Source organism: Lolium rigidum, chromosome 4, assembly GCF_022539505.1.
Source record: "Lolium rigidum isolate FL_2022 chromosome 4, APGP_CSIRO_Lrig_0.1, whole genome shotgun sequence".
In the NCBI taxonomy this organism is placed as follows: Eukaryota; Viridiplantae; Streptophyta; class Magnoliopsida; order Poales; family Poaceae; genus Lolium; species Lolium rigidum.
In genome coordinates, this window is record NC_061511.1 from 271,523,334 (window position 1) to 271,546,036 (window position 22,703).

At 42.8% G+C, this 22,703-nt stretch overlaps 2 protein-coding genes and 1 non-coding gene across 3 annotated transcripts; 1 reads left to right on the forward strand and 2 right to left on the reverse strand.

Annotated features, from left to right (window-relative positions):
- Positions 1-621: 621 nt before the first annotated feature.
- On the reverse strand, positions 622-10,445 carry LOC124648779 (cysteine-tryptophan domain-containing zinc finger protein 5-like). The gene is made up of 12 exons (XM_047188487.1): positions 10,332-10,445; positions 8,402-8,474; positions 8,183-8,313; positions 7,758-8,081; positions 6,411-7,666; positions 5,666-5,994; positions 4,171-5,597; positions 3,921-4,081; positions 3,472-3,632; positions 2,679-2,833; positions 944-1,445; positions 622-765 (listed from the first exon to the last, which is right to left on the reverse strand). Exons 1-11 carry the CDS (start codon positions 10,443-10,445, stop codon positions 1,242-1,244), a joined length of 4,335 nt encoding a protein of 1,444 aa, XP_047044443.1. The 3' UTR covers positions 622-765; positions 944-1,241.
- A 6,912-nt stretch (positions 10,446-17,357) lies between these two features.
- On the forward strand, positions 17,358-21,093 carry LOC124707748 (26S proteasome non-ATPase regulatory subunit 14 homolog). The gene is made up of 6 exons (XM_047239427.1): positions 17,358-17,555; positions 17,669-17,846; positions 18,545-18,626; positions 20,162-20,338; positions 20,419-20,586; positions 20,691-21,093. Exons 1-6 carry the CDS (start codon positions 17,429-17,431, stop codon positions 20,880-20,882), a joined length of 924 nt encoding a protein of 307 aa, XP_047095383.1. The 5' UTR covers positions 17,358-17,428; the 3' UTR covers positions 20,883-21,093.
- A 1,219-nt stretch (positions 21,094-22,312) lies between these two features.
- TRNAN-GUU lies at positions 22,313-22,386 on the reverse strand. Its single transcript has one exon. It is a non-coding gene; the product is annotated as a tRNA-Asn (tRNA).
- Between the last annotated feature and the right edge of the window lie 317 nt (positions 22,387-22,703).

Here is a 22,703-nt window from a genome sequence, read left to right on the forward strand (position 1 = left end):
TGGTGATATTCTATATAAATGTACACAGGTATCAGAAAAAATGGCAGCAATTAACTCAGGGTGGTGCAAATATACACAAGTTAAAGAGTCAGGTGGTTGCTGCGTCCTCGCCCAGCCTCTGCAAGTTCCCTCATTAGAGGTTTCATTTCCTGTTGAGTCCAAAACTGGATGCAATAGAAGAGGTCTCGTGTCAACTTAACAATCAACAATATCCCTGTATGTTTGTAGCAAGAACCGCTTCTAACAAAAATCAGTACATCTGAATATGTAATAAGATTTGGGTATATAATTCAATCTAACGTGACCAGAGTGCAGTGAAGTTACAGTGGCTTTTACAAAAGGCTTCTTTTAAATTTAAACAGGGATCAAAATTAATTCAAGGCAGTTCAATAAATAAACCACTAAAATTCATGACCCCTATTTCTCGCCTTCAAGATAATCCTCATTTTTGTTTGCAACTATTGCTACTTAATAGCCTATCTATCTGAGGTGACATATCAAGTGCACAAACACCAAAAACATGTAATTATGCAACCCTTTCTGATTTAATTATCCAAAATGATTAAACTAAGCAGATAAATATGAGCAAATAGTGAGCGTAGGTGAAGATTCTTGCCTGTTGGTACCTTCGGTACCTTCATGACAGACACCAAAAACAGAAGGTGGGGGAATCTAGTATGTTCTCCTGAGTCCTCATCTAAGCTTCTGTAGGAACTGTAAGTTAAAAAGTTATATGTTTTACATTCTCCTGCTGAAATCTTCTCCCTGTTTGACAAAGCATGTATATCTGTTAGAAATAAACATACATGGAAAAAAATTACATCATCCTGCAGAAAAAATAGGAAGAAAATTACAACTTAGTGGACACTAGGGCATGCATATTGTAGTACAAAAAGAGAGGCGAGGTTCTAAGGAAAAACATAATTTCACAAACATTTCTTACCGGTAGAACAGTTGGAAATTCAGTTGACTTCAATAACATGGATTCTGTAATTTGTCATATGTCAACACTGAGAATTTTGAATGTAGCAATTAATGTCGCAGGAGACTCTTGACTTTAAACCCATTTGGCAATTGTCAAAATTATGATCCATAACCATGGCAAGGTGACTCCCCTCCATCGATCCATTCAGATCAATATACTGATTCATCCTGACAGACTCTTGGTAGTATCATTGTGGGGAGATGCCAAAGCAACTTGCCATGACACATCACTATTCACAGGAAGAATGTTTGTTCTGTTATTTAACACTTTCATGGTTGATAGATTCCAACGACTGCCGAATCAGTTGCAGCAGCGCCGTGACATTGTGGAAACTGAATTCAAGGACTTCTCTTACAAGAGCAATGCCATCAACCTGACCCTTTCCAATATCAGCAACATAAGCAGCAAATGAATTTTGTGATTTTCTTGTTCCGTCAAATGCATAATTAATGTCGTCTGCCTGTAAAAAACTGAGTCAAGAAAAAATACTCGATACTAGCAAATCGAGCAGGACATTCACTGGACGATCATAAAGATAATTCGTGAGACATTGCCATGCATTACAAGTAGTCCACCACAACAAGGGGGTGTTACCAAGAACTAACCAACCTGAACTAACAAGACAATTCACACATAATATACCAAATGGTTAGAAGTGTCAAGCTTAATGCACTAGCCAACGCAACCAAAAGTCCGAATTGATGGAAAGGGCTAGTACAATTCAATTATACACTTCACAACAACCCCTCACGTGTGACGGGAGAAGAGAAAGTCAACACGTGAATAGAAGAATAGCACACGTATGAATGAGCATATACGCGGCGAAAGAGGAGGGCAACAACAATTTGAGGATAAATTGCGAAAGCCAGGACTCGAACTCGAGACTCTGGGCTCTAATAACATGTCAAGCTTCATGCACTGGCAACCGCAACCAAAAGTCCAAACTGGTGGAAAGGGCTAGTACAATTCACTTATACACTTCACAACAAGAAGATTATTGATATTCGTGAATATGAACAACCTGAATTTATAGTAGAGCAACACTTCATTTTTTCCCCCAATCATGCAAGTGGTGTCACAACAATTGCCAAACAAGTGCATGCATATTCAAACAAGTGCACAGGTGCATTTGCACAAAAATAGGGGACTGCTTCACCATGTGTATGAGAATCAAGTCAAAAGAATTCCACAAAAATTAAGGAATCAGGACAAAATAGTATATGATGTTTTGTACTATATGTAAGGGACATAATTTGGGAACGTTGGTGCCTAGTCAAACCTCAGTGTCAGGTAATCCTTTATAATTAGACCTGAATCTTCTGACACATACTAGGTAGCGAAACGAAAAGAGTAGGATGGCCTATATGTAGCGTACACACTAGTTTTTGCATATGAACGCTCTTTAGTACCATTGCATGCCATCTAGAAAACTGAAAAGATCAGAAAAAGATTCCACCAGAACAGCAAGATGGCACAATTTGCAAACATTGAGTTCCATGATAATATTACAATCAGCAGCATTTTCCCACACTAAACTGAATGATCAATCATCAATAGAGAAAACTAGTTTGCGCAATGCAAAGTTTTAGAATTATTGGCTAACTAAAGTCAATTTTGATTTATCATGAGCATTAGGTCCTACACATCCAATGTATAACTTGCAATTCTGATACTGAATGTCAAAAACACTTACATAAGCAAGCAACCCCATCAAGTGATGATTGTTCCGAGGTATGGAATTTCCAGCAATCTGAGGAGAGTACAAAGCTCTTGCAGAAACAGCCTTAGCAGCTGTACTCTGGTTATTTAAATTGTCAACATCTGAAGCAGACGATGACGGCGACTCAGCTAGCCCAAAAAAAAGAGAAAAGAATTTGAGCTATCAGAAGGTCAATCGATTCAAAAAAAGATGAATGACATACTTATTTACGCTGATATGACCAGATAAGACAAAAGTTGCCTTTGTCTAATAAATCTGATACTAGAGCAGATGTTTAGACATCTCCCCATTCTGAAAAGAGATGCATTTAAAATTTCACATAAGAGGTGCACCATGATCATGGATTGAAAACTTACTTCACCTCAGTCCTTAATTGGTTGCGTGTGAAAAAAATAACTTTTCAAATCATGCTTTCAAAATAAAAGCTGTTACACTTCCACTTTATGATAGAAAGAGTAGAGATCAGATACTCAGATATTAAAGTTTACTAGTTTTGGAGGTATATTTGGTTCGTGGAATGGTAACCCTGAAACTGAAATTTACGTTGGGTCAAGAAATAGGATATATTGGTTTTCATCACCATACAATTCCATAAAAATGAGGAACAAAATAGTTCCACAAAAATCAGATTGCCTGCCTGGCGATGCACCAACCTATTCCAGGAATTCGTTCCTCAAACATAGCAAACCCTTAACTAATAGCAGAGGTTTCGGGAACTATTTAAATAATTAAGCAACTAGATGAGTTAAAGCATATGCGGAAAAACCTGGAAGAACCATCAAAGATGTTGCTTGCAATGCATGTTTGTCTTTAATTGCACCAGGATGTTTGTAGAAGGCAGCCTTCATATATGCCACTTCCACACATTTATAGGCCAAAGCAGCATTTGCCATTTTCTTAAGTCGCTCAAATTCACGGGCACAAAATCTATTGAAACAAGTCAACAGTGAGATATTAACATAGGTAACTGCTAGTAAGCATCCCATGGCATTGAAATATGTACTAATGTACATAAGAGCTGGAATAATAAACTAGCCACTAAATATGCAGACTTTCTGTAATAAAGCAAAAGGTGCTTACAAAAGATGGAAGTCCTAACATACTAAGTATAGAGCAGCAGGAATAAGTAGGCAATAAAGGCAGGGTATATCAAACCAAATACTATCAACAGATTGTAACTACTGTCTGCATGTTAGAGACGACTTTGTTGCTTACCCACAAAGGTTGCCTGTTTCAGAATATAGTCTCATAGCTTGTATAGAATCCCCTTGTTTGGAGCTATCAATACTTGGAGCCTCCAAAAGAGATGCAACATGGAGGAATTTCAGGCCAGCCTCAAAGCACATGCTTGCGCTCTCAAGGTCATCGCCCTTTTCCTGCAGCAAGGGATGCACATGAAGGACATCAGAGTCTGCATCAAAAACATAGTAGAAAATGTTTCAAGTGATGTACCAAACATTCAAACCTTTAAACGTTTGGACAAGTGCTTCAAATCTCGAGCCTCCTTCAGTAGGACAGATGTGTTTATAGGATTCGGCGCATCACGACTAAGAGTTGCTTGCTTTGTATTTTCGATAACAGCCTTCTTTAATTGTTTTGCCTTGTAGGAGACATCGCCATTTGCTGTATTATTTAATGCTGGCTGCTGCTTACTTCCTTTGACAGTTGACAAAGGTATTTTCAGGTCCTTGTGTTCTGCATTCTCTTTATCAGGCTTAACCTGAGTTGGATGCTTCCCGGAAGTCAACTTTGCATGGTCAAATTGGTTTGAGTTTAAACGAGGCGGTCTTTCTCCATTTTGAATGGACGGTGTCTGTTTGTCATCACCATTGCTATGAACCGGAAGGGTATGTGAATTAACTTTCTGCGCCTTAGATGGATTCAATTGACTGTTCCTTGTACCAAGTCCAGAATCTTCATTTTTTGAGCATTGGTTGTCTTTTTTGTCCTCCAACTCTCCATCCTTCAAAACATGAGGATGCAAGTCTCCATTAAAGCAACCAGAACCATGAGCCTTGGAATGATCAGGACCCGATCCCAAATCATAGTTTTCCTTGGAAAATGACAAACCACTTTTCCCTGACTCTTGCGAAGGCACAGTTTCTGCGACAACACATGGGTGCCTTTTATGTTGATCCACAAGATTCTTATCAGAAGTTCTCAATGGTGAAGAAGAAACTGATTCTACAGGAGAGGCCCTTGTTTCTTGAAAATCAACTTTACTCTTGTGGGAGCTAGACACCTTAGATGAACTGGAGGCGGCAGCTGTAGATGACATATTCCTCCGCATGGAGCTTTCAGAGACTAATGAATGCTGGAGATGGATATTCTCGTGGTGTTGCTCACTTAAACACTCTTTCTCAGCATATATTGTATCACTACCAGTCCCAGAAACGGGGGGCCTGGAGTTGGCAGCTTTCTTATCATCTGTCTTTGAAAACTTCAGCTCTTGTATGGGCTTTTCCTTGGCACCATTACTTTCACCTTCTGTTACAATATGCTTTGAAAATGCTTCGCTAGCCACAGGCTCAGGACCACGCTTGCTTAATTGTCTTTGTTTTGATTTCCTTATCTTAATGGATAATTCTGGACGATCAGATCGCCCCTTATCTGAAGTTCTAATGCCCCCGTCTGAGATAAATTTATCATCATTGCATTTAATTGATGAAGATGGACCATATTTTCCCATGCTAGATGAAACACCACTATCAGGCTGCAAGATTTTTGGAGTTTCCTTGATTGAAGGACTGCTTTTGCTAATTTCAAGCTCAGAAAGACGGCGCTTGGCTGGCTCACTGAATTCCTTCTTCATTTTCTTTGATGCCCTAAGATTATCATGATCAACACTGCTCTTCGATTCTGGATGTGTCTTATCTTCTGCAATAGTTTCTCCTGCAGAAATTAAACCATTAGAATCAAACTACTGAAATTAGATAGAGAAAAATGATTAGGCCTTGTACCTTTATCTGAAAATCCCATGCGCTTTCGTTTTTCCCTGTGTTTACGGAAGTGGTCAACATCATCAGGTTTTCTACTTGTAGAAGTCTGTAGCTTCTTTGATGACTTTGGCATCTCAGCTATATTTGATACATTTGCATTGGATTCAACTTTCGGCGTCCCAGATGTAGTGATGGACTTCATATCGCCCTCAACAGTTCGTGAAGTCGTAGTTGTGCATACTCCTGATGTAGCAACATCATGGCGAACACCCAAACTAATGTTATTTTCAGGCGCGCGAAGGGCTTTTGTGGTCTCGTCCTCACTTATTTTGCAGTTATTCATTCCAGGCCTACAAGAAATTATTAAAAAAACGTTAAAAAATCATGGAGATGTAAAGCAAACAGCATATCAGCGGTGCTTGCACACCCAATTATCTATACATGACCACAAACATACAAATTCCAGAAGCAAACAGCATATTCAGCAGTGCTAGAGATTAAGTTCGAAGAAATTTCTGGAAGCAGAACACAAACATACAAATTCCAAAATAAACCAGAATGAATTCAATATATTTTGTTGCTCTAAGGAAACAGAACAGTTAGAAATATTGCACCCCAAAAAAGTCTAAAAATAACACGAAAGAACACTTAGTCCAGTGAGTTATATTGCAGTTTAGAGAATATATAAAAGAGTATGACTAAGAAAAGACAGGGGAAGATCTAAAACTGCATAAAACAGGGAGTAATGTCACTTGCAGAAACTTACAGGAGCCAACTCTGCATGCTACAACGCCATTTTTTGGGAAGTATATCTGGATTCATCCCATAGGGTAAAAGGCGCCATTTCTCACACTTGTCACAGCAAACCCATTGTTCGTTTATTACAACAGGTTCCACAACAGGCGCAACCACGGATAATTCCATAGCCTTATTCGCACATGCTGATGGCACAGGAGCTGATCTGTCAAAACTAAAGGGAGAGATCTTGTGGTCATGGTCATTTCCACCATCTGACTTGCCCTTATCAGTTTCTCCAGATGAAACAGTCTCCTTCTCAGGCTTCACACTCGTATCACTCACATAAGATTTTCTAGTGAATTCGCTCAACTGTTTGTGTGCCTTAAGCTTCAGCTTCTTCCCAGGCAGAGCAGTTTGCGAAGAGGAAATTTTCTTTTTCCTTTTCAGCATTCCAGAAGGATTTCCACCTACATTTTCTGTGATGATATCCATGGATACTGCACTAACTAGACCCCCCATGCCCTTACTTTCGCACTGAGATTGTTCATCTTTTACATGCAAAACATTTCTTTTGTCTCTGTCAAGTGATGTTTTGTTAGGAGGAACATTTGGCGGTTGACTTGGAGTTGTAGAAGGTCGATCATTATATCCATCAGAATCATATTTGATTTTATCCAAAAATCCTTGATTAAATGTAGGTCCTGTCTTACTGTCCTTGCTCAAATCTACACTTGCTTTTAAATTTGCTTTACCCTTTTTATGATGATCATCATTTGCTGAAACAGCTTTAACATCTACTATTGGCTCAATATCTCTGAAAGAACTCGCGTCCCTACCTCGTGCTTTCAGTGGACCATTCTTTGTTTCCTTCAGGTGATTCGGAATATCAGCCACCAATTTTTCTGATTCCTCAACTGAATGTTGTTCTGTCTTCATGCTTCTAGGTAAGAGGACTGAACCTGCATCATCTGACATATCCAGTAACTGAGGCATAGTCCCCTTATTCACAATTGTTGAATCATTATGTCTGCATTGTGAATTCTTGATACTTGGGAGGTGATCTTTCTTTTCAACATACTTATTTTTATTTGACACCTTATTTTTGTTATCTCCTGCAGCAGAGGTCATGGGACACCAGTCTCTGTTCAGTTCTGCTTTGTCATAATCAAATTCAGGTGCTTCATGTTCCTTTGTTACAGATGCTGACTTTTTTCTCAGCGACATAATATTGTCTGCAAGTGGTGAAAGCAAGAGTCCTCCAGGAATAGGATGGCAGGTCATTATCTGTTCAAACAACACAGTGGATAACCCTTTTAAATCAATCATCTACTATTTTTTCACCAAGATTAAATTTATTAATGGAGCAAAATGTAACCTGCAAAATGGTATGCGGAGATGCATCTGGTAAATTTTTGGGCTCAGGAGCTCCAGCGCTCCCACCAAGGCTGTCATCCATAGAGGATGAAGGAGAAATGTCGAGGCCCAGACCACTGTAGACAGCAGCAGTATTTCTTGCCAAACTTCTACTGCTGTTCACCTTGATACGTATTTTAGGTGCCTTTTGCTCAGGACCATTGGCTGCTCTGTTCAAAATCTGTTGATGAGGATTACCATTGATCCCATTCGATGTTCTTCGACAATAATCATCTTTTCTCTTGCTATCTAATTCAGTCTTGACAAAATGACTCTTCTGTGCACTCTGGAAGTACATAATAAAATTTCATACGGTGCTAGTATATAGGCAGTACAGCATGGATCCTATTAAGTCAACATATAAAGGTGAAATTTGCAGAAGTATACCTCCACTGGAACATAAGGTGATCTAGAGGCATTGCCATGGTTTGGAGGAACTGCAGGACTTCTAGATTGAGATATAATAGACAGAGAACGCTGGGGGTACAAGAATGAACCATAACCTCCCATTTGTGACCCTATGTAGTGAAAAGATTTTTCAGATACAGCAATCCAAGAACAGTACCTCTACAGAGCAGGCAGGGTGGCAGCTTTGTTTCCTCTTACCCGAGTTCTCAGCACATACTCCACCTTCATAGTCCTTCTGGAAATGACCCAACAATTTTTGAAGTTTTTCATCCTGTAGAGATATATTTCGCTTAAAAGTTAAGCTTCAATAAAGAGAAAAATGCTTGCTTAAGAATTCATACAAAAGATAAGGAGCATATGTGAAAGAAAAAAAAAAGCGCTATTTAAGAGCACGCACAGCAACTCAATTACTCAAAATGAAGACCTGGTTTCTACAGCTCATTAACAACAGTTAAATATGTCCACCAAGAAAGGTCCATGCCAGAAAAATGCTGAAATTCAAATATTAACCAAGAGATAAGGAGTGCAGAAGTCCAGAATAGCTCTATACTTGATATATGTATCTATGGGATATGGTATTATTGGTATGTCATTTTAGACCATTGCACCAATAGGTCTGCAAAGACACAGGCATATCAAGCAACAAAATAACAATTATCCAGCTGAAAACCATTTTGGATACTGAATCAAATTTCTAATATACAACGAAAATCTCATAGGATACTGCATTCCTAATCCATAAACTATTCAGCTCTTATCTCTGCAAGGTTCTAAAAATTTGGTAATCGGTATCCGTTTGATCACCCACCTAACAGCGAGTATGTGACCTAACCAACCCCTTTGTGCAACATAAGTAGCGCTTATACGGTACAGGTAGGGGAGCCCATTCCATGTACAGGGGATCGTATATCTGTGTATAGAACACTCCACTTTTGCCAAAAGCAGAACTTTCTGTAAGCAACCTAGTACTCAAACTCCTGATGCACAAAATCAGTGCTCATATTTCTACCAACCCTACCAGCACACATATTCACATGTGGAATAATAAATAAGGAATGGTAAAGTGTATGATTACAAACATAGCAATCCAAAAAGCTGTCAGCTAATGTTTGAAGCAGGAGTCATGTGAATGCACAATGTTGTCAGCTAACGCACGATAAAATACAGGTATACCCAATTATTTGGCATCAATCTGAAGCTTCTAACAGATCATTTTATTCTTTGCGGGCTTATAAAAAACATAACACAACCAAAAACAATAACGGTTATGTTTTAGCAGGTTTAGTTGTTGCTTCTAGGTTAGAAGCTGATGAGCAAAGCTTATCAGAAGCAACTACGAGACAACAGCAAGTGGTTTGGTAGGACTTTTTTTATGCGTGTTGACAAATGTGGATAGTGATCTACAGAATCTACCATTCAAAAGATAAATACGCTATCATATTTAATAAGCATGAACTTGGCACAACAACGTATACGGCTCCAGTGCCACGTGACCACGTCAACTCCCCCACACCAATTACTCCATTCTATTTATACACAATAAGTAACCGCCTCGCACACTTGTCACCAATACAAAATGTAACCGAAACCATTATAGTTTCATCATGTGTGCTGAAACGATGCAAGCAACAGAACTATTTGCAGCTTAAAATTATGAAAGCTCCTGAACTCGACTACAAGATGTGGCAGAAGTTGCTGCAAACTAACATAGGAGCACACAGTAGAATTTTAAAAAACTAATTTGAGCATTACTTACTCCACACATGGTTCCCAGGAAATAACACATTGGCTGCATTTTCATATGACCGCAGCGGCAGGCGATTGCCCCGAATTTGCAAAACCCCAGCCATGGTAAATACGTTCTAGATTTAAAGGAACAGCCGTGCTGATCAGTAATCGCGTCATCAACCACAACCAGCCGCGGATAAGCAGCGCACGATTTCACATTGCCACGACCGAGGTAGTAGCAGCAAAATTACCGCCGCACGAAACAACAAGACGAGCACGCCACGGCACCGTCAGCTGCTCATCCATCCAAAATCCAATCCAATCCACGCGGAGAAGAAAACAAAAACAAAAACAAAAACAAAAACAAAAACAGGAAGCGGACGGAGAAGCAATCGCTTACGATGTACGTGAGCGAGTCGGGATCAAAGAGCTCGTCGCCGCCGCCGCCGCCGTCGTGGAGCTGGAGCTCCCCCTCCTCGCGTCCCGCCTCCGTCCGCCTCGCGCCGCCCAGCATCTCCTCACATGGGCGCGTGACGGCGCCCCGCGATCGCCCCCACCCCACCAGCGGACGCGCCGCGCCGCCGCCGAGATCACGGCCGCCGCCGCCGCCGCCGCCTTCGCGGCCCTAGGGTATCCTGCGTCGTTTTTTATTTTAGATCTTCCTATTTCTTTTTACTATTTCGTTATTTTCTCGCTCGCTCTCGCTCGCTCGTCGCCTTGGGCGTGCGCGCTCTGTCTCTCTCTCGGAGGAGGAGAAAAGAAAGAAAATAATGAGAGAAAATATATTCCGGGGCAGCGGAAATATACTCTGCCGAATATTAAACGCGCACGGACGCCGGGCCAGTATCTAGCGACCTGCTTTTTTGCAGATTGGCCCCTGCGCTTGTGCTATCTGGTACTGACGCGTGGGAGGCCTTGTTACCGTTGGATCTGCGTTTAGCGGCTGGGATGGGGTCTGTGAGGGAGCAAAAGGTAATTTATGTGTTTGGCGTGGGTGGATGTGCACGTCGTGTCATGGCGTGCGCAGGTGCAGCAGCTCGTAGGAAAAGGAAACGTGTGCCGATTGGGTGAGACCGAGAGCATCAGCTGCCTGGTGACGAGACACGTATGTGATGGTCTTTTGCCGTATTGGTCTCCTCTCGTGGAAACCAGCCAGCGAACAGGAACCTTTGGAGGCATCCATGATGTGTGGCATGGCACCAAGCACCTGTTTTGTTGCGTCATGAAGAGGGTGCTTATCTTTTTTCATCCAAAGAAGAGAGGGTGCTTATCTGATTGCTGTGTAGCAAGATGTGCACGTGTCCTCTAGAGTATATCACGCAATCTAGGAGATTCAACATCATGGGTTTGATTTGATAATCTCACACGTCGAAGTCGCGCAAGAATCTGAAGGTACGTACCAGTATTTTCGAAAAATAAGAAATGGTGTTCAAAAGTTTCAAAAATATGACTTCTTGTTGCACAAATACATAAAAAATAAAGTTTAGTTATATAAAGACGTAAATTTTGTTGAAATAGTACTATAATTTAGTTAACCCAAAATACGGTTTTATGTAGACATCGATGGCGGTCCTCAAATTTGGCATTTTTTGTGTTGTTCGCGTGTGAAAGCATAATTGTATTAACAAAATATGTGCATACTAGACTTCTGCATGCACTTTTTGGAACATGAAAATCTTGAAGTTTACGAAAATCTCGAATCCCTCGTGCTCGTGCGTTGTTTGTAGTCTCCAGTTTGAATGGGCTAGTTTCCACACATATCTTCGAAGGTGTGAGTTGTGTCTTCTTGTGACAACTTCTTACGTGACGATTTGCCATGTCGGAAGATATGCAACAATCTTATGCCACGAAAGAACATAATATTTGTTTCCGGGTATTGGAGCTAGCCAGTTTCCATGCCTATCTCGAAAGGTATGAGGTGTGTTTCTTGTGACAATTGTTATGACTTACGTCTAAGGTAGGGTTGGAGTATCATTGGATTATTATGACGATATTCATGAAGATATCATGGAGATTGTGGTAGTTATGTGGAGAGATCTAGAAAGAATTATGATGGATTATGTATATTGTGAGAATTTTGAGATAGCTACTACTGAAAATGCTTGCGCCTATCCACGCAGTAAATTGTGGTAGTTATGTGGATAGATATAAAAATATATGGTAATTAACAAATCAATTCGTGTACTATTCATGAATTTTCCATAGCAATGATTCCTATAAAAAAATGCATTGAAACAATGTTTTTATTAGGACAAAATAATCTCATTAAGGTATTATGATAATGGATATAAAGCTTCAATAGAAGTTTAGACTTGTTTTTAGAATCTATACCTGGAGTTCAAATGATCATGGATTGAGTTTGAAGTTTATGGGTTGGAAAATCTTGCATCATGATTTGAAAGTGCGTATTGTAAAGCAACACCTTTTAAGATTTAAAGATGAAACAAATGAATTTTATATTTCTTAGGCAAAGAAAGGTTTCAAATTATTTGTGATACTTCTATTTTTGCAAAATATACATGAAATATAGAAATATTATGATGCATGAAACGCAAATTAAGGCCTCACCGAGGTAGTCCGGCTGAAGTGGTTCAAAGGACATCATCCTTATAAGGTCCGATGAGTTCCAACAATTCAACAATAGCAAGAGGGTGTTTTGGAATATCATATGTGTTGTGTGAATGTATTTTTCCCATTTGTAACGTTTTCTTAGTGAATGGAAGCCATCTTTTACATTTTTTCAATTATAACTTGGAGCTTGACAACAAGCTGGCAATTGTAGGTTTAGACTTCCTTGTTATAATTGGATTTGGAAGCGGGGTGAAGTTTCACGGTGCTAGTGCAACCGCCACAGAGGCTAACCTAAGTATCTCAAGTTGACTTTTAGTGCTCTAACAAATGTTGACAATTAGTCTCCAACAACAAGGGGAGAATCACTTGTCACTTGTTACTCAATTATATTGTTTTGATGTCTTGTATTCAATGGTGAAACTATAGGTGTGTCAGGTTCCCCCGAGCCCATGAAAACTTGGCCTATGAACCCTAGCTAAGTGGTTCATTTTTTCAGGCATGATTGTATAAGAACACCTACCCAACCCATTCTCGGCACCCCAAGATACGTTTTCCACTGTTTGTGTTAGTAAATTGCATATACTAGTTCAAGTAGTTTTTTTTTGCGAAAATTACGTTAATCTATTAATAATCATCAATAGAAGTATAAGCAAATCCAAAAGCAATAAAAGTTACAAGTAGGTCATTGGACCACCTAGTGATGACTATAGACACTGACACAAGCTGAAGGTGCACCGCAGTCATCGCCCCTCTATCACCGGAGGCGAGCAAAGCTTGTTGTCATAGACAAATGGGAATTCGCTGTGCCTAGTCCCCAAAGAACCAGTGCACAAGAGCAACAACCATCACAAAAGATGACAACCGTAGATCGGAAGAGACTGACCTGAAACCACACTTGAGCGAAAACCGACCTGATCCTAAGAGATCCATCCGGCACACGACTCCACATGCCCTCCATCGATACTAGACGCAACACCTGAGCGAGGATATGACGGGGAGGACCTTATCCCGACTTTAGGATGTAGCCTCCGCCTCACCATCCCAAAAAATACAAACAACCTATCAAAACACGAAAAACTCTTCTGCCGCGCGAGAGCCCGCCAAGGCCCCAAGAGCACCGGAGGCTAAGCAGACCGACGATGCCGCGTGCAAGAGGACGAATCCCTAGATGAGTTTTCTTGGTCACCTCCTGGTCCCGGTACCATACGCACATACCGGTTGTATTGAATCGACGATAAATTATTTGACGGGTAGTTTTATGTTGTCACTTAGTTTAAGTACCTTTCAACATGTGCAAAGATTCATGTAGGTCATTTGCTCTCAGCGGAGCTCTCAGGACTACTCGTAAATCAGGATAACTATTTTCTTGTGTTATTTTTTTTCTAAAATGAAAAAAAAAGGATTAGCTGAAAACTTTAAGAAACCCAGCTCACCGAGGCATCATGGCCCATTGCTCGTTTCACAACACTTTCAGATCATTTTACAAACCGAGCTTGTCTGTTTACCATACTCTACGCGATCTATTAATTCATACTAGTGGTCATAGAGTTTTTTTTTTGCGAATTACTAGTGGTCATAGAGTTGAAGTACATCGAAATACAATTGTGCTGAAACCAAAGTACACTGAAGTTTCCAAGATGTTTTGTACGGAAATACATTTGTACACCCAAGCATGGGTGTGGGTGCTTTCAAAACCGTTGGATGCGTGGAGATTCGGACAAGATGGCATGTGAGAGAAGTGATTTTGCTCTTTTTTCCCTCATTTCTGTAAAATTGGTGGGTCCCATGAACAGGGGCAGAAAGCCACCCAACACGGCTTTTGACTCCACGATTCGCTGCCGCGTCTCCTCTCTCACCCGACACGGCCGGCCGCAACCAGCATCCTCTCCTCCCGATTCTCCGCTCTCAGCCTCTCACCCGACATGGCCGGCCACAACTATCATTCTCTCCTCCCGATTCCACTCTCGTCCACCATCATCTCTCCACTTTGAACCGGAGGAGCACCACGTCCCAGTCTACTCTGCGCAGCAGCACCGGCGGCGGATGCGGTGGCGCCGGATTCGGGGGCGGCGGCGGAAGCGGCTATGCGGTAGGATGCGGTAGCGGCGGAGGATGCGGTGGCAGGGGCGGCTCCGCCGGAGGATGCGGCTCCGCTGGAGGATGCGGCAGCGGCGATGAACGCGCCGTGCGTGCGCTTGTTGGCGTACTCGGACATGATGGTGGCGGACAGCGGGTAGTCGCCACCAATGCCGAAGCCGAGCCAGAACCGGAAGAAGCAGAGTGTGGCCATGACGGTCGTCAGCGTGTGGCTGAACGACAGCCCGTACGCCACGGAGCAGATGATCATCAGCAGCAGCGTCATGCCGTACACGCTTTTCCGGCCCACCTTGTCGCCGAGCCACCTGAAGAAGAGCTGCCCGGAGAGCGTGTTGACGAACGCCACGCCGTTGACGGCGGCCGCAACGGTCGGCGGCAGGCTTCCCGGATGGGGCGACCCTGGCACGGTGTAGTAGACTCGGCCGATCAGCTTGGTGACGAGGGAAATGCAGAAGAGGTCGTAGGCGTCGGTGAAGAAACCCATGCCGGCGACGACGATCGCCGTGAAGTGGTACCACTGCGTCTTGGCGCCGTCGAGCGCCGACAGCACGTGCCACAGCCTCGACGAAGAGCTCTCCGATCCAATTCTCCCACCGCGGAGCATTTGCTTTCTTTCTTTTTTGTCTTCCTTGCATTTTTTTTCCAGATGAACACATACCATGCAATCTTTCTTATTTTTGTCTGTCTGAGGCTTAAACCTTTTCTTGTCAATCTGGTTTAAACTTCCTTTTCGAACACTTGACTTCTGCAGCGGCGCAACCAGGATGCCCGCCACAGGACAACATGATATTTTCTTAATCGCAAGAGTTTGCAAGTCAATTTCATTGATCACCAAAATTGGTAACAACACAACCATATTACATATTTACATCTACCACAGCTTGGTACAATATGGGATTCCTTGCTAGTTGTCATCGGCCAAAAAGGTCCAATAAAACATCTTCCACTAATTGCGTACTGATGACTAACACCGGGTCTGCTAGCTGAAGACTAAATGCGAACAGAAGACAAGTTCCGGACGCCATCGTCGCCGGTGGCACATCACCTTGTCGTCGCTATCGTCGGCGGCTCGCTGTGTTCGAGCGGAACCAACACGGCCGCAAGCTCCCATGTTCTCCACTGCCTGCTCTTCCTCAACGACATGGTCAGGAGCAACCTGTGATTTACTGTTGGAATCAAGTCAATGAATCAACAAATCACAAAACAAGGCATTCTAAATGTTTCGAAAATCCACAGTTTGTTGACATGTTAAATGCTCTCTCTTATGTATTGCAATGTATAAAAAAGGTAACCAACAAGAATCTGGAACAGAGCACCGGCTAGCTCAGTGCCAGCAGCCGTGGAGTAACAAGAACTAAACCGAGAACACTCACCATTTTCGGATAAGACATCAACAAGGAAATCACTCCATACAAAATGAACAATTCAACATTTTAGCAACAGGAAAAATTGGGGTAAAATATGAACTTTTGAGAGAGAGGACGGCTCTGCTTCCCTTGCCTGCCTTCTTCTACTCCGTCGCGAACCGCCGCCATCCACAGGGGTTGGAGCTGCTCGTGTTTCTCCACAGCTAGAAGACGGCATCTGAGAGAGAGCTATCAAACGAGGCGGCCAAGGCGGAGATGCGGTCGCTGCTGTTTCCTCCGCGCAGAAGCAACAACACCGCAATAACAGCAAGCCGGGCCGCACGGTCGTGTCGCGCCTGCGCAAGGAGCTAGCTCGGTGTTATCCGGCCGGAACCGGCAGGTCAGCCTCGGCGCGCGCCTCACTGGCACGCTGCACAGCCACGTCCACCTCGCGTTCCAGGCGCTCACTGCGTCGCCAGTGTCACTGGTGCGAGAGATGGCGTCAGCCCCATGCATACCGGGATTGAGTGAGAGCGCTCCAAGTGCGCCTCCGCGTTCCCAACGGGCGCTGGCGTGGCGGGCAGGAATCTGCTGGAGAAGACGCGCACAGGGGAGCAGACGCGCCGGTAGCCATTGCCTGCACGCAGCACTAGTCGTTGTCAGTTCTTAAGCAAGAAAAGAACATGGGAGAGAGAACAGATTGGGTTCCGGCGACGAGGTACTCTACCTGCACGTCGGCGGCACGGTGGAGAGGACTCGAGGCAAGGCCCGCCCACCGGCACTGTGGAGAGGACTGGTGGCGGCAAGGCGGCACGACGGAGCAGTCGTCACGCCGGGGCAAATCCGACCGCCAAACACAGCGGGCGGGGGAAAAGCTCAAATCTTTGCCGGCGGGGAGAGCACGAGGAAATTGAAGAGAGAGAAGAGAATGGAGCACCGGACTCTTTTTGGGATACAGTTAGCTGTAGAATCTCTGCCAAGGGCCAAGTCCCGACATGGACAAAATGCCTAAGGTTCTGTCCCGGGTTGCGCGGAGAAAAGCCACGGGAAAAGGAGCAGATGATGAGACAGATAAATTGAGGGATGGGGAGGAAAATGACCTACTGACATGCACAGACGTGAATCTCGATGAACCAACGAACGGCACAGAGTACACCCACACTCATGCGTGGGTGTACAAAATCCACACTCATGTTTTGTATTGGAAAATCAAAAACTCGAAAAAAGTAAAATTGAGACAAACCCATCCTCATGCTATCGGCTAACAGGGCTCCACAGCCCAGCTCTTCCAAATAGGGATAACGCAGCCCAGCTCTTGCACAAAGCATATCGTAGTCCGGTTCCTTCACAAAGGATACCGCGGCCCAATTTCTCCCTCAATAAAAATACTCCAGCCTCGCTCTGCGCAGCAGCGACCACCGGGTACTCGCGTGTGTGCAGCAACCGCAGCAAGAAGCGATCCGAAGGCGGCGAAGGCGAAGCCATGGAGCGGCTGCAGAGGATCTTCGGCCAGACGGGGATGGGGCAGCCGGGGAGCGACTCGCCGCTGCTCGACTCCTCCGAGCAGGTCTACATCTCCTCGCTCGCGCTCCTCAAGATGCTCAAGCACGGTCAGCCCCTAACCCTAACCCTAGCGCCCCCCCCCGCTCTCCCCTCCTCCGCCGGCCTGGCCAGGGCTAGGTCCCGGTGCGAGATCTGTTCTCACGCGCCGCCGACGATGCAGGGAGGGCCGGCGTGCCGATGGAGGTGATGGGCCTGATGCTGGGCGAGTTCGTCGACGACTACACCGTCAGGGTCGTGGACGTCTTCGCCATGCCGCAGAGCGGGACCGGGGTCAGCGTCGAGGCCGTCGACCACGCCTTCCAGACCAACATGCTCGACATGCTCAAGCAGACCGGCAGGTATGCGCTGCCTCATGACTTGCCTCTCCTGATTATAGTTTTCTGTCGATCCCTGTTTTCAACTGTGGACATCAGAGCATGTTAGAGATCCGTTAGTTGTGGTTTGCTCTGTCTTACATCCGTGCCAAGTTAAATCAAATTTCCAAATTTGATTCTTTTCAAAAGCTATAGGTTCCTCGATGTTAATAACCATGATGCCATATGCAATATTGATGTAAGCAAAATGCTCCCACCCATCCTGTTGTTAAAGATTGACCCTTTTTTGCAAAAAAAAGAGAAATTATCAGACCTTATTTGTTGCTAAGCATGGTCGTTAAGATATATCAAAAGCTTCCTGTTACAGCGAAGCTGGATCATCATACAACGAGGCAACTATGGAATCATGCGTTCAAAATACACTGGGTTGATAATCTAGCACTAATATTTACTCACAAAATACGTGCAAAAGTTATTCACCCATGTATGATCTGCTAGGGAAATTGAAGTAGCATTACTTCTCATGCAACGTGCAGATCATCTTGATACATATCTTGTTTTTTGTATGTTCACTGCTAGCAAATTGTTTCTAGTAATAATATTGGCCATAGCTCTAGTGGGTGCATTTTCTTTAATAAGCATTGGATGGATGATCATGTGTGATCTTTGCTCGGTTATCACGTAGGCAAACATGTTTGTTAATAGTTATATTGCTTTTACAGACCTGAAATGGTGGTAGGCTGGTACCACTCACATCCTGGATTTGGTTGCTGGCTTTCAGGAGTTGACATCAATACTCAGCAGGTCTATGCATTTTCCATCTATTTCTTATTGTTCCTTATGCATTGTAAAACATTGTTTCACAAATGTATATGTAATTTTGCCAGTCACACTACTGCATCGTATCCACTAATTTATAAATATATGTTAACCTATCATTATTGTTCTCATTTATTGTAAAAACGTCCTGATTAACTTGTTTTGACAAACCGATATGTTGGCTGTTATGCAGTCCCACTGTACTGTAGGATAGCGAAGTGAAAAAAATAGAGTAATATACTAGTATAATAGGTGATGATCTATAAGTTCGCAACAAGCCAAAGCTTAATTATTGAAGGAAAAATCTACTTATAGGCGCCATACAGATGTCTTAGCTTGCGGTGCTGTCACCCGCACGTCTGATTCCACTTGGATCCATCCAAAGACGGGTGTTGTTTTACCTTATGCTACCGGGGGGAAAGGTAGCTACAAGAGTGTTATAGGCTGACTGCTACATTGGAGCTTCTGCCTTCTAGTATCACAGTAGGCTATGCCTAGTCTCCTTTGTTAGAAGCTACTATTACTGTATTACAAGATACGACACAGGAACCTAGCAATCTGCTACAGGACGCTACAAATTAAGTAGTATGCGTAGCCAGCTTCGCTGCAGTGTGCACAAGATCTTTTGCAACGTTCATATTTTCCTTTCGCAGCATCATGTATGGACTCTACTTCACTTTTAGCATGGAGCGTGGAACAACTCGAGTTAAAAAAAAATGTAACAACTAGCTATTCCAAAAAAATGAAGATAGGTGATACACTTTTTTTAATTAACCGGTAAATATGTGCTACAAAATGGGTATCTAGGACCAGATAATCTGGTGCGGCTACAACAACTTTCGATGCTTTGGCGCTCTACTCTGCGAGCGTGGTAGTTGCATCAAACAACCTCGAAAAACCTAGTGATTGTATTTAAAATACATCATAAGGGTATCTAAACAATATGGTAGCTGCTTTCTAAAACCTGGTAATTGAATTAGAAAAGATGGCAATGGTGTCTAAACAATCTGTAGCTGCTTTCTTAAAATCTGGCAACTATGTCAGGAAACCTGGCAGTAGTATTAGAAAACCTGGCAAAGGTGTCTAAACAATCTGGTAGTTGCTTTCTGAAAACCCGGCAATTGTATTAGAAAACCTAGAAAGAGTGTCTAAACAATCTGTTAGATGCTTTTAAAAAATCTGCTAATTGTATTAGAAAAAGGAAGGGTGTCTGAACAATTAGGTAGCTGCATTCGAAAATCCTGGAAATTGTTTTCGCAATTTTTTTTCTGGCAATTGTATTACTACCTATTAATTAATTTCGAAAATCTCAAAGTTGTATTTATAAACATGTTAAGCATAAAAGTTAACAACATAGGACATTGGTTTGAATAGTGGCAAACTATTTCCTCCCATGTAACATATTGTAGTGGCAACCTACTTTATGCTTTTAGTGGACCTTATTATACTCTTTTCGGAATCTTGTACTGAAGTGGCCAAGTACGCTCGCGATATTTAACATCTTCAAAGTTGACATGCAGAGTTTCGAAGCTTTAAATCCCAGGGCAGTTGCTGTTGTGATAGATCCCATCCAGAGTGTCAAGGGGAAGGTGGTCATTGATGCATTCCGTCTCATTAACCCTCAGACCATGATGCTTGGCCAGGAGCCACGACAGACAACATCGAATGTTGGCCACCTAAACAAGCCATCTATTCAGGTAACTACTAGATAGTCTGGGCCTTATGAACGCTTGTTTTGTTAATTTCTCATAATTGGTTGTATTATCTCCATTGCCAGGCTCTCATTCACGGGCTGAACAGGCACTACTACTCCATTGCAATCAACTACCGGAAAAATGAGCTTGAGGAGAAGATGTTGCTGAACCTACATAAAAAGAAATGGACTGATGGTTTGATTTTGAGGAGGTTTGACACTCATTCAAAGACCAACGAGGAGACTGTTGAGGTGTGTGGTGTTCTACTTTTACTCAGAAGATCCGTTTAGTGGACGATGCAAGCTCACGTATTCTTTGTGGTCTGTTATTTACTTATTTGTGTTGTCTTGAGCAGGAAATGCTGGGCCTGGCCATCAAGTACAACAAGGCTGTACAGGAGGAGGATGAGCTGACGCCTGAGAAACTGGCGATTGCAAATGTTGGGAGGCAGGATGCGAAGAAGCATTTGGAGGAGCATGTCTCGAATTTGATGTCGTCGAACATAGTTCAGACCCTAGGGACCATGCTAGACACAGTTGTCTTTTAGTTTGCTTTCCAACTCTTTATGCTAAACTGTCTGTTATCACAATGCAAAGAGATTCATGCCATCTACAGGTTGGGTAGGTCTTATTGTCTGCTGTAGCACTATGCCACTATCTTCTGTATTCTTGTTTTTGCTATTATTACTGTTATTACTACTTGAAGCACTATTTTTTCCCAAAACAAATCTACTATCAATATTCTTGTTTTGGCTATTAGTGTTCTTTGTGAGACTATTTTGTTATTGTTCTATGTACCTCTAGCACTGGAGCATGTTGGCAATCTGCCTGACCGTATTGGATCACAAAGATTATGAATTTGGACCCATCTATTTTGCCATCAACAAGGCATGCATAGATAATTTTCTTTGTAGAATTCAGTTCACGCCAAATGATCTTCATTTGCCTGGCCTAATGAATCATAAGATACAAGTGTTCAAGTTTTTAAGCAGAAGTGAAGAGCATAGACTAGCCTTCATTTGCCTGACCTAGGGAATCACAAGCCTAAATTTATGAATCGGAGCTGATACACTACCAACTTTTGTAGCACTGTCCGTTGTTTTCTCCATTTTTTTCTCTTTGACCCACGCTTTAGTTTGGAAGCTTGGGACCTCTAAGTGCAACTTTTTTGTTTGGTTGATCATCTAAAATAGAGTTTGGATGATGGATAGAGATGAGAGGATGGCAAAATTGTGAAAGATGCAAGCTTTTGCAACTAAGTGCAAGAATCTGCCTCCCACATTCTTTCCAAGTGTTGGTTCACTATTCGAGTGTGGTTCAATGTCAAGAATTAACTTTGCCTTAGTTGGCACACTATGCATACCGTCAATGAGTGGTGGATTGAGGCGATACACAAAGAAGACCATGGCGTCACTTCTAATGTTGATTTTATTGGAAATAGGAGGTAAATAAACACACACATTTTCTAAAACAACGCGCTACCTCGAACATGCTTTGTAACCAAAAAAGAAAAAGAAAAAAAGGGCAATGCCGAGCCTCAGATCAGGCTTTGGTTTTGGGCTTAACCTCTCTATCAAGGCGTGGTTTGTAAGACATCTAAAACTTTTTCTTAATTAATAAAAATGGCAAATCTTTTGACTTATTTTTAAAAAGAATTTCGATGATATGTTGCAGTGAAAAAATTAATGAGCCAAATGTTGAAGCATTGAGTTGCAGACTAATACCGACCGCACTAAACATTAGAAGGACCTCTCTCGGTCAAGTCGTGGTTTGTAAGACCTCTAAAATTGCTCCTTAATTAATAAAAATAGCAAAAAAAATTAAACTTTAATAATATAGTTCAGTGAAAAAAATTTAATGATCAAAATGCAGAAGCATTGAGTTGCGGACTAAAACCGACTGCACGAAAAAAGAACGCAATATGGTCCAGTGAAAAAAATATAATGATCAAAATGCAGAAGCATTCATGAAAAAAGAACGCTAGAAGGAGGGCTTGAACCTCCGACCTTGTGGTTAACAGCCACACGCTCTGGCCAACTGAGCTATTCCAGCTTAGGTGTTGGCCTTCGTGTCGTTTCTTACAAGTACCTTTGAAAAGTTAAGCATTGGACCAGCACACGCACGCGTAATAATCCCATCTCGAAAAAAAAATAAGCCGGTCTATCTTGTCCCCCTCCGGCTGACACCTCCGCCACCCACAGCTCAATTCCGGCACGGCCGCTCCGCCACCAATCGAATCGACCCCGGCGACCACGCCAGCGTTCTCTCCTTGGTTTGTTCCCAAGTTTCCACACCGGCGGCTAACCCCTAGGACCCTAGGTCCGTGGCCCGCGGCGGTGGGATCTCAGACCAGTAGCACCGCGATGACT

Excerpts from the sequence above, each read along its gene's own strand:
- LOC124648779 (XM_047188487.1), bottom strand. The coding sequence starts at position 10,445 with ATGCTGGGCGGCGCGAGGCGGACGGAGGCGGGACGCGAGGAGGGGGAG. Across the intron at positions 7,667-7,757 it reads CTCCGCATACCATTTTGCAG|ATAATGACCTGCCATCCTAT; the intron begins GTTACATTTTGC and ends TTGTTTGAACAG. Across the intron at positions 3,633-3,920 it reads GAAACAGGCAACCTTTGTGG|ATTTTGTGCCCGTGAATTTG; the intron begins GTAAGCAACAAA and ends TTGTTTCAATAG.
- LOC124707748 (XM_047239427.1), top strand. The coding sequence starts at position 17,429 with ATGGAGCGGCTGCAGAGGATCTTCGGCCAGACGGGGATGGGGCAGCCG. Across the intron at positions 17,847-18,544 it reads ATGCTCAAGCAGACCGGCAG|ACCTGAAATGGTGGTAGGCT; the intron begins GTATGCGCTGCC and ends TTGCTTTTACAG. Across the intron at positions 20,339-20,418 it reads TAAACAAGCCATCTATTCAG|GCTCTCATTCACGGGCTGAA; the intron begins GTAACTACTAGA and ends CTCCATTGCCAG.